This window comes from Canis lupus, chromosome 7 (genome assembly GCF_011100685.1).
Source record: "Canis lupus familiaris isolate Mischka breed German Shepherd chromosome 7, alternate assembly UU_Cfam_GSD_1.0, whole genome shotgun sequence".
In the NCBI taxonomy this organism is placed as follows: Eukaryota; Metazoa; Chordata; class Mammalia; order Carnivora; family Canidae; genus Canis; species Canis lupus.
Window position 1 is genome coordinate 56,080,620 of NC_049228.1, and position 12,458 is coordinate 56,093,077.

Below are 12,458 nucleotides of genomic sequence, written 5' to 3' on the forward strand. Positions count from 1 at the left end.
ACATGGTAGATAAATAAGCTGTTCTAAAAGAAGTTAAATTCTTCAGACAATTACAAAGATAAGCAGAAGAGATATGTCTTTCTTAAGGAGAAAACGTATTTGACTGAAGAAATATAGCTAAAATAGTATTGATGCAGGAAAATATCTCAGTGAAACCTTCAACCTTTTGCTTAAATTCTCAAAATGAAAGGGAAATAAAACTGGATACATTTTTTGGATTGTATTCATTGACTTCTTTACTAACATTCAGAAGATTCTAAAAAGAAGATAGAAGATACTCCCCCTCATTCTTAGTCTCTTTTCTTTCAACTTTCCCTAAGATGGGTTCAAACGAAGCTACAATTTATAACTATCTACACTGAGAGGAACAGAATAACTACATTACAGATAAACTTAAAGCAAAATAATCAACTAGAAATATGGGGCTCGGCCAAGCAGAGATGCCACTGATACTAGGTTAAGTGTAGAATATACAGTACCTATCCACTGGCAGCCAAATTTCTGCTGGTTGGTTAATAAGGATCTAATAAATTTATTATTATTATTACTAATTCATATTAATATCATTAAATATAACAAATGTATGTAATATATATTATACATGTGTGTATATGTATATAATAGATATGTATATATGGACAATAGCACTGCATAAAATATGCTTATGTTGACATTTTATTATTTTCATTAAAAAAATAGATTTAAGATGGCATAAGGCATAGGTTGATTTTCACAGCACACCACATAACACCACAAAGGAAAACAGTTAAGTTCAGAAATCTAGACTGTAAACCAACAGACCAACCCCTATAACTGAGTTAGCATCCCTATGGGTGATCTCTTAAGTAACCAAAGCAAGTATAGAACAGTACTATGTTATAAGCAGAGTAAGTCAATAAGAACCATAATAAAGACCTCAAACAAATAGCTAAAAACTAAAGTAGACAACTCTTAAAAACAGGGGAGTTTGGATGGCAACATTCTTGGGAAAACTTAGAGCAGTAAAAAGACACTTGTCAACTGAAAATTATCTGACGCTATGAAACATAATCCTTCATACACTGGAGCCAAGTAATCTAGAAGTAACAACATTAGAAGAGCACTCAATGAAATGTCCAAAATATCTCTGTCATCCAGTATGTAATCGAAGACAGAAAGAGACAAAGACCAGTGACATAAGGGGACAGAAACTCTATAGATAAACTACAGCAAGAAAAGGGTCAAAAAAAGAGAACTGTTTGTATTCAGCCCTCAGGGAGGTTACGTAATGGGGAATCATGCTTATTCACAGGATTGTAGCTGTTACTTCCAGGGCAGGGGCCCTTAACCTGAGAGGCATGGAAGTCTAGAAGCCCTCAAATTTTATGTAAAAAAAATTGTATGTGTGAATTTTTCTGAGAAGGATTTGTGGCATTAGGTGACTGAGCAAATCATTTAACCACACTGTGAAAACCTGGAAAAATTACTCAGTTTCACTGTATCTCAGTTTCCTAAACACTTTTTTTTTTTCCTAAACCCTTTTTTAATGTAAAAGTAATAACGGTGTCCATCTTACAGGACAGTTGGGTAGGTAAGTGAAATAATACTTGCAAAGCTCTTAGACACATATCAGAGCCAGATATGCTCAATCACAACATGCTGAATGGGGGGGAAGACCTCTGTCATGCGTAGTCTCTAGGGTACAGGCTCTCTGAGGGCAGAGCCTAAGAAGCCCTGTGAACATCTGCACCTCTGGCATCTAGATGAGATACTGAATCAATTTTGCTGAATTAAAAAAAAAAAAAGTGCCCACAGTCAACCACAACTAAGGACCAGTGCACTGGAGGTAACTAGCTCAGTTGTACCTTTGCCAGCACTGAAAACAGTGCTCCCAACATTCCCTTTGTCAGAAATATCATCTTCCAGGTTCTTAATCCTGCTGGGCATCAGCATGACCTAGAGACCATCTAAAAATACATATTTCTGGGCTCAACTACTGGACATTCCCAATCAGTATGTCTGGCATGGGTCCTGGAAATCTGTATCTATTTTTAAAAGCTCCAGTGAGGATTTTGATGTAGACAGGCTTGAGTAATACTGCTGGTGACAATATCTGAAGGTATATAAGGAGCCTGCTGCATTTTAATTTTTGAGAAAACACATTAATTATCTCCTGTAAGTTTTCTTAAATATGTATATGCATCCACGGTCCTAGGATAGCAATGAAAACAAGCCTTCCTACTTGAGAGTACTGCTATTTAGGACACTCCACCAAATGCTAGCCTACTCTAAGCAGGCTGTTAATCACGTAGTTCCTTTTCAAGAGCACTCATATGAGACTCCTGATATTGTTTTCTCTGTTTACAGGGGGAAATTTTATGAAATGAGATCAATTGGTACAGATTTTGTTACCTGCAACCACGTCAGTGACATCTACACAAAACGACTTTCAGGCATGAATTATGTACCTGGGAGTTCAAGCACAAATTCCTTTCTAAGGAGGATCTAAAGTCACTGTCAATTGTCAGTGACTTCCTTCTTCCTTAGGGATCTGCTAGTCTCTGAGACTCTAATTCTGCTCAAGTATGATATGTCCCTTCTAAATGTGAGGCAAAAGCTAAACTACTTTCAATTTAATTCAGTTGCTACCAAGCTTAAGTGTGGCCAGTATTATTTTAAAGAGAAACACATAAAAAGAGAAATAATAAAAACCGGTTACACTCGGAGAGGAAGATAGATAAAGAGTAATACTTCAGGATCTTCTCCAAACACATGTATATGCACAGTCAACATTTTCAGAAAAATGTGAAAATTAAGTGTGTCTAAAACTACTTAGTTCTAAAGTATTCGTTAATGAACATACTTGGATTAAAAACAGGAGATTTTTTACTAGAATCTAGTTAAGAAAGCCATAATTGACTTCTATAGGATTTCAGGTGCTATTTTCAGGCCAAAATGAATTTTCATGGACAAGTTATAAACCCTTGAAAGCGCATTTTTTAAAAATTTAAGTGCTGATATGCCACTATAATTTTACCTGCAATTTCTTACACCGTGGGACTATTGCCTTTTATCGCAGGTTTATTAAGTTTTACAGCATATGAGTGTGCTATGTGAAGCAGAGAATTACATTTTCATTTCCTTCTGAGAGAAATGAGAAAAAAATGCTCTAGTACTTACTTTTCTCCATAAAACCTTTCAAAGAATTTTTCTTTCCAAGGTTCTGTTTTCTTTTCCTTCTCAATTTCTTGCCTTATCCGCAACTGCATTTCTGGAGTAAATTCTCCTAGAAAGCAAATGCTTATATATTGAGTCAAAGTGGTCATCTCTTTTGCCGAATAATAAAGAAAACATGTAATTAATTTGAGTAAGCTTTTATGGATGTTGAAAAGTAAAACATAGAGTACTGACAACATTTCTACAGCCTCTCTTTTTATGAACATGGCTCAAACAGTCATTTAGTCATAGGTGAACTTTAAAACCCTCAGCAAATATACTGTGTGCTAGGGGCTGTGAATGAAATGGCATATATTCAGTGTCCTTAATGAAATCAGTCTGGTGGGAGAAAAGGCACACAATTGACTATAATATAATGCTGAAAGCCCTGTATGGGCTGTAGGAATAAAAGCAGTGAAAGTACAGAAGCAAAGGCACTTAATTCTGCCTGAATCGATTAGGAAGGCCACATACAGGAAATGGTTCTTGAGTTAGCTTTTGAAGGATGACTAAGCTTTTATAAAGTAATTAACTCACAAGGCACAGAGATATGAATATGTATATTTATGTTCTTTTGAGTGGCCAATTGTGGGAACACAGGAGTAGGATGAAATGAAATGGGAAAGGTAGGCTGAGGCCAATTAACAAATACATGGTTTAAAGAGAGTTTTAAATTTTTCCTACAAGAGACTGAGGAAGGTCCTGACAGCATTCACTCAGGGAGGTCCTGACAGCATTCACTCAGGGAGGAATGTGGCCAAACAACTGGCTTAGAAACAAAACGAAGTGGAGGGACTCCAGCCAGGAGGCCACTGAATGGCACAGATGAGAAAGGAAGAGTAAAGTCAGGCCAGCAGCTGTGGGAATGTTCAAGGGGAATCAGATTCACAGCACAATTGACAATTCATGACCAGATCAGGAGAAGGAAGAGGACCAGAGGGATCATCAAGTTTCAAAGTGAGGAGCTCTGTGGACAGCGGTGATATTAACAAATAGGGGGCAGAAGGGACAGCAGACAGTAAAAGAAAGTGAGGTTAATACTGACATTACAGTTTTCAGGTGCTTGAAATCAGCTAGGGAGATCCAACAGGCATTTGGAACAGAACATGGAGTTAGGAAAAAGGAGTTAGAGCCAATATGGAAGTTTTTGGCATATGGACTACCAAGAAGGTGAAAGAGTCTGCTTTGCGAATGTGCACAGCTACAGGAGAAGGTACCCAAGAGAATGGTGGAGACATCATCATGTATCATTAGATGGAAGAACAGAAGCTCTAGAAGAAAACTGAGGAACGGCTATCAGCAATGCAGCCACAGGAAACAATTTAAAATATACTGTGAATGTCTTAGGTAGATCGTTTCGTTTCAAATTGGACGAGGTAAAAAAAAAAAAAAAAAAAAAAAAAAAAAAGGATATTGCAGAAGGAGCCTGAAATTTAAGGACTAAGAAGAGGAAACTGGGCTTTGCCATTAGAAAGTCATTAATATTCTCAAGGAGGCATTATTTCAGTTGTGTATAGTAAGTAGGGTCACACCTGATCATTACAATTTGAGCAAGTAAGGCAGTAAAATGATAGTACCATTGGTTATTTTTGTTCTTTCGGGAATCATGGTGACTAAAGGAAGAATAAGGTAAAGTGGTGGCTTTAGGGGGAGAGAGTATTAAAAGAAGACTATTCAAGCTCTAGGACATTAAGAGAATACATAATGCCTCAAGTAAGTGATTAAAATTACCATTCCAAAGAAAATCTAGCTACATCAAAATTTTTTTTATTATATTCCAGATAATATTATGCTTCCTTCAAAAATGCCAAGTATAACAAAGACTTAGTGAAGTCATTTGGAATAGAATGAGAGTTTTTACTACATTAAAGTATACGTCAGGGAGAGAAAAAGACTCAGAAATCAGAGAAAGGTGCAAGGCTCAGTACAATGTGTGTATTCAGATATGCCAAAGAATAATGGAAAAGAGAAATTTACCTTCTGCCAGTCGCTGTTTCCATCCTTGAGCTGCATATGCAAAGAATTCATTATTTAGTGCTGAAGAACTCAGGCGTAAAATTCCATCGCTTCCCATCTAGGAAATAAACGGAAAAAAACAAGATCCATCAAGGATAATTCAAAGCAAAAGTATGCAGGAAAGAAGTGAAAACAGGGTGTGTGCATGAGAGAGAAAGTGCGGGGTAGGAGAAAGGAAGAAAAGGAGCCTAGCAGAAGGTGAATTTCCTAGTAGAAAAAATGCACTTTACAGTGACTACTATAATGACACAAATATAACAATTTAAAGGAAATCTTTACTAGGCATTCCCATTATTGGTAGTGAGGAAAACAAATGCATGGGATTTCATCAAAACAGTTTTATATCTTTAGCATTTTACTACGTCCTAAGTGGTACCACCTTAATCACCATGTTTATACCTTTCTATTATCTTTTATTATTTTTATTTTTTTTCTATTATCTTTTATAAATTAAATTTTCTAAAATTTGTGAAAGCTAAAGAAATCCAGTCTGATCACTTGGATTTTTTTCTCTGGCTGAAGTTTAGACAAGAAAAAGTTCTAAAATATTAAGGCAAATATACCCACACTGTCATACAAACCCCCTCATACTTCTTTCCAATTTGGGTGCACACATACACACACACACACACACAAACAGGTAAATGGTAAAGTGTAAATATGTGAAACCGCATGCTATTAACTTCTTTCTTTAAACATACTAATTTTTTAAAAATTCACATGTAGAAGAGATTCAGATAAGCATCATCAAATTGGATGCTTTTAACTTTCCAATTATTTATTGCACCTTCTATGTGCATGTAGTCTGCTTGCTGACATTGGAGATAAAAGAATTGGCCTTGTCCTTGACTGGTTGCTTATATCATTGAGGAATGAAGATAACACAGTGTCAAACATTGGGTGAATGGGAATTAAGAAGTGCAAAAAATAAAAGCTGGAGGATGATATCTAGATGGACATGAGTGGTGAGGAAGAACTTGATACCAGAGGCGAAGCCAGGTCCTGCAAGATAGGATTTGGACAGAATGGCTTTAGAGATAAAGCATGTAGTGTACTGCAGAGATTAGGAGCTTTACTGCAGAGGCAGGACATCACAGACAACCAGGAACTGGACCAGGTATCAAGGTGTGAGGTGCTTTAACCTGCTGGTCAATGGCCTGGCTCCAATTACATTTTCAAAGACTTTCTCTTATTCCCATATATACGCTTCATGTGTCCTAATCTTTAATTGTCACTGCTACCTGAGATTTCTCATCCCCATGTTTCTGTCTATGGTCTTTTCCACACTCCATCTTCACCACAGAAATACTACTCCTCTCTTAAAATGTCACTCAACGCCTTCATGAACATGTCAGCTGAACCACCATTCAGGAGCAAAGGAGAACACTGAAACTGAAAGTCAGTATTATACCAACCACTCTAAACTGGATAATGGTAGATCAAATTCAGAAGAGAGATGCTGTGAAAAAACATAAGGTATGCTGAATGCTGCCATGACATGGACAGGGAAGCCGCAGAGTGGACATTCTAGGTTTCCTGCATCTAAGAAGATATGGATAACCATGCTAAAATATTCAATACACTTGGAAAATGTCAGGCAAGACTTTGTTCATTCATTGAATCACTGTTGACTCACTCAGAGCTATTTCATCTTTATTCAAGACACTTATTAAGCCACTCATATGAACCCATGTACCTGGCACGTGTATACAATTGCACTGAAGAAAAAGCCCCTGCCCTTATAGTGAATATATTCTACATATAGCAGATGCTTGTGGTCCCTGTATATCTCTTCCGCCTGCCTGGGTTCAGCACAACTATAATGCAGTTATATCACCATGCCAGTATCCCACCGCAGTGTCTACCACAGCCCTTTGATCTGAATGGATTAAGTGCCCCACCCTTCTTATCTTCTGATTAGACAATTCTAGGACTATCTGGAATGCAGTATACACACTGAACCAATGGATGACAAATGGATGACATTTGGTCCTGTGTCCCCAGTAGAACACATGGCCCTGGAAACCAACGGATGGGATGAGTGAATCTTCATACTATCTCTCACAGGAAACCACTGGCAGACTGTGTACTTTTGGTGCCCACGGTTCCAGACCATGTGATATTAAAAGTCCATGTCCCCCTTCCCCCAAAAAAATTGAAAAATTTTTTTTAAAAAAGTACATGTCCCCAGGGGAGCATCATTTTTTCTAGGGCAAGGTCTCACAGACTTGGCACTATTGTCATTTGAGTCCAAATACTTCTTTATTGTGGCAGCTGTCTGAATGTTGTAGGTTGTTGACCAGCATCCCTGGCCTCTATGCACTAGATGCAGTAGCAACCCCCCCTTCCCAAATGTGACAATTGTAAATGTCCTCAAACATTACCAGATGTGCCTTTGAGGCAAAATCATCCCCAAGTGACAATCACTGCACTATTGGACATGGTGAGGGCACCACTGCAGCTAAAGCTCTGCCTGGTTCCTCTGAGTCTCTCATGCTGGTGGGTCAGTAGGCAAAGAGAGGAGTTACCAGACAGGTGGGATAATCAGCACCAACGTGTCATGAGGAAAGAGGATTGTTGCCATAGGACAGAGGCAGAGTGAAGGATGTAGGGAACACTGGAGATTCACTAGGACCTCTCTTGGTGTTTCTGTATCTGGTGGTAACAAGTGAACATGGATTACAACAATGACAGCCAGAAATGGTAAGGGAGCCAAAGGCTCAGACTCTTCAGGGATGACAGTCTGGATGACTTCACCAGGCAAACTAGCAGAATTCCACTGGGTGTGAGGAAATTCAGAAATGGGTGACAGGGAAGGGGAATGAACTTCAATCATAGCCTTAAGACCAGCTTGAGACTAGCAGTATGTGTAGCTAGTCCACTAAGTCCCTGGTCAGAAGTCTGGTTCTTTGTTTTTTTTTGTTTGTTTGTTTGTTTGTTTGTTTTCCTTTCCAAAATACCATGACCAGCCACTCTTTACAGAACTAGTCACAGAGGGAACTTAACATGAAGCACAAGGTCTGAGTGGTAGAGAGGTAGACTGGACTGGACATTGGTGAATCTGTATCTAGCCTGCATAAGTATAGAGAAGATGGGGCAATGCTTTTCAGCGCACTTGTCCCACCCACACCTATAACACTCTAGGGTTTTCTTTGCTACAGATGCAGCCTGGAAGTGCAGAGTCTGGCCCTGAGGGCAATGCCCCCATCCATGGGAGACAAGGGTCTGTGGTAAAACGTCTTGCTTCCCTGTTGTCCTCTGGGACAACTCTCAGAGGGCCCTCAGCAGAACTGTGACTGAGTCATTCCAAGGGTATTTCCTCTTGTCTTCACATCATCTAATCTCTGGCTTCTGCTTCCAAACTAACTATACTCAAGTTCTTGTTCCAGGCTCCATTTCTGGAGGGAAGGGGCAGGGGAGGATCCTACTAAGTAAGACTCTGAATCTAAGGAGTTTGGGCTTTAGTCTCCACATGGAGATGACCCAGTGAATGTACCTAAGGTGAACCGGAGGCTTGAGGCAGAGCATATATCAGCATGGCGCCTCTGGCTGGTCACCTCCAAGTCCAAGTTAGCCCCCTGATTTACCTCTGCATATTAATCACCTTTTCAACATGTGCCACAATAGGGTAAAGGTGAGAAACCCTGCTCTAGGTAAAAGGAAACTACCATTAAAAAGGTCAAAGTTGGGAAGAGTCCAAAAAGATTTATGTTTAACAAGATAACTTTATTACCTGTGAAAAAGATGGAATGGAGAGGAATGCATAACAGAAAGACATCACCAGCAGGTAACAGAATACTTCCAAAAAAGGAAAAGAAAGGCAAAATCTTCAGGACTGGGTAGAGGGCTTTAGGACTGAGGATGTAAAGGTAATGGAAGAACATTTCAGCAGACACCAAACACGCTCAGGATGACTCCAGGAAATGGGGTGGATGAAAAAGGCAGCTGAGCTTGAGCACAAGTCTTCAAGCAGTGTTATGAAAGAGATCTAGCAAAGACAAAAGGATGAAGAGAAGACAGGCCATCTAAGTGTTATGCCTCTAAGAAGTCTGAAATTTTTCTGTGAATGTTAACTCTGAACGTCTGTCTGTGGTTTCGGAACCCTGAGAAAAAGCGACTTCACTTAGGAAGACTAAAAGGGAAGAGGTATTCTTATTGTGTAAATTTTAAATAGGACTAGTAGGTGGAAGGCAAGTTCCCTGAAGAGGTAAAGAAATTTGTTTGCTGTGAAGTGCATTTATAGCAGGCATGATGAATAGGTTAGAATTCTTCTATATTTGAGGACATGCACGGTACCTTATAATCTTCTATAGTCCATGCAATGCCTAGTGTATTGCAGGTACTCAATAAATTATTGCTGCCCTCGCTTTATGTAATGAAAGATTTAAAATTAAACTCCGGTAGCTGATAGGCAGGATTTTTGTCTCATGCATTCTCCCAGGCCAAGAGCATGATTAGTTATTAATTGAAATTTCAGCATAATTTTAAGACACAAAGAAATACCAGATCCAGATTAGCTCTGACAGAGTCTCAAGATTTCAGCACATGAAAATGCAAGGCAGTGTGAAATAAACATATTCAAAAATATGGAAGCTAGCCCTGAAGGAAAATGTTTTTCTTTTAAAACAGAAAAATAATATTAGCTGCCAGACTTCCAGGCTGTATGAGACAGCACAATTAAACATTAGGGCTAAATTGGACTTAGGAAATACGTGCCAATAAAACTTTTAAAATACACTATTAATTTTATGGCCTTTAAGAAATACTGTCCAAAAGACATAACATTTTAATGAGCTGGAACAATAAACATTTCTGAAAGATTTATTTATTTATTTATTGCTGAGCTATAAATTCTTGTTTTTCAGATTACCCACGCTAGAAATGTTCATTCTAAAAACTCCCTTAACTCTCTTCTAATGAAGTGTCTAAGCTATTGATAAATTATGCTTCCTTTTTAATTAGGAGGAAAAAACTCTGAACGTTTTAGTTGTTATAGAGGAAAATAAATACGAGTAAAGGGAAATTCATTTGTGTTGAGATCCTTTCACAAAGGTTCAAACTCCTTGTTCGTGAGTCTATAACTTGCCTTTGGTATTGATTACAGTAACATCCATTTTGTGGGATGGATGTCTGTGGAATTCAAAGGGTGGAAATCCCAATTCTCCTTGCACCGTAGCCAGTTTTTGAAGGTCGATGAATTTTAATTCCATACACGAATATATCTATGCTTAATAATAATCCTTCAGACCTCTAATATATTATCACTTTTTTCTTATTTTAGATTTCCTGTAAGTGATTCAGAATGCATGGCATGTGGGCTGCAAAATGGAACAGTGAGAGATGTGTTGGAGAGTTTGAAAATAGCCAGACAATAACGGGACACCTAGATATACTAAGCAATGTGGATTTCATTCTTCAGACAATGGGGAGCCATTCAAAGTGAAGCCACCTCACACTGCCTGTACGCAGGTAGGCAGGCTGCTGGTTTAGATGGGGTGTTCAGGATTGGCCTCTGGAATGCTCACTCTTAATAAGGGATATTCCTGTAGAAACCTGAAAAAAGCAAGGAAGCATTCCTGAAATCGCCTGGGGAAGAGTATGTAAAGTAAAGGGATGCCAATCCAGATACTGATCCTTGTGGGGGGCCCACCAGGAGATCTGAAAACCCGGAGGCACATTGGACTGAAGGCTACAGAATTGTGCTGGGCTGCAGACCCACTGTACAGACTGGCTTTTCCCCTCAAGTGAGCTACAAAGCCTTTGAGGGGATTCTGGTCTGAGGAATGGGAAATTCTGACATTTCAAAAGGATAGCTCTGACTGCTGTGTGTAAAAAAGACTTTAGAGTGGTGCCATCCAATGGCAACATAAATGTCAGCCACATACGTGATTTGTTTTCTTAGTAGTCACATTGAAACAATAAAAAAGAAGGTGAAATTCTAATAACATATTTTTTAATACCATCTATGCAAAATGTTATTGTTTTGATATATAACATAGAATATTAAGATATTTTCATTGTTTTATGTATTAATTCTTCAATATTTAGTGTATATTTTTAAGCATCTCAATTCAGATCAATCATATTTCTATTGCTCAGCAGCCACTGGTGACTCGTAGTTACTCTACAGGACAGCATAGTTTTAGATGATAAAGACTTACAAGGACACAAGTATGTAGTTACTGTGGTGATCCAGGAAAAGGATGAGAGTAGCTTGGACTATGGTGACAGCAGTGGAAATGCTTGGGTTCTGATTTCCTTCTGAGGGTTGAACCAACAGAACTTAATGATGGATTGGATGTGTGGTAAGAGAGAAAGAGATCAGGCAAGGATGACATCAAAGACTTTTTTTTTTTTTTTTTTTTGGCTTTGGCTTTGGCAACTACAATTATAAAATTTCTATTTACCAAAATGAAGACAACAGTGAGAAGAGGAGGTTTGGTTTTAAACCAGTTGAGGTGCTAATAACAATTTTAAGCAGATGTCTCAGATATATCATTCTACATATAGTGTAGGGGATGCCCTGGACATAGCCAAGACTAGGGACAGAGGTTCCTGTTCGAGAATCATCAAGAGAAGGTCAAGGTATAAATGATGAAGTCTTAAGATAATTCAGGCAATGCAAGTAAAGAGAAGAGAGCTATTCAAGAGAGGTACAGGAACCGCAGACTGGATAGGGCTGAGTGCACATGTAATGAGTGGTGAATGAGACAAAGGTGTAAATGATGAGTCTCAGGCATAAAGTTTGGGTAAGTTGGTGAATACTGGTAGCAGAAATCAGGATGGGAAAAATACAAGGAGGAGCAGGAATGTGGACAAAGAAGTGATGGGATTTGTTTTGGATGTGTTGATATAAGGTATCTTAAAGGCATCCAAATAAAGAAGTCTAATCAATAACTAAGACTCAGGGCAGGAAGCTCAACAGTATGGGAGGGATCAATGAAAACTAGCAATTATCAGCAAAGAAGAAAACAAGGATATGATGAGAACATGGAAGAAGAATTTACTGGAATAGAAGACAGCTCTAAAGCAGAGCCCTGAGAAATACTGATCTAGAAGGAATGGGCAGGAAATGTAGATTCTGCTAGAAAGACCAAACAAAAGCTGTCTGACAGAGGTAGGAAGAAATGCAAGGAAAGATGCAAGGGAAGTGAGCTATATTGTATGTGTGTGCTAGTATCTATCAAACCATGTAGAATTTTTTAGGTCAACAGTATGTGCAGTATACTATGTAAGTTGTGGTGCCC

General features: G+C 38.5%; 1 protein-coding gene across 1 annotated transcript in view; it reads right to left on the bottom strand.

The window, feature by feature from the left end:
* Positions 1-12,458, bottom strand: part of ASXL3 (ASXL transcriptional regulator 3) — a 187,639-nt gene that overhangs the window by 13,876 nt on the left and 161,305 nt on the right. Inside the window, exons 9-10 of the mRNA XM_038543569.1 lie at positions 5,173-5,269; positions 3,160-3,265 (exon numbers count right to left, since the gene is read on the bottom strand). Of these exons, the coding sequence (XP_038399497.1) occupies positions 3,160-3,265; positions 5,173-5,269 (203 nt within the window). The remainder of the gene's footprint in view (positions 1-3,159; positions 3,266-5,172; positions 5,270-12,458) is intronic.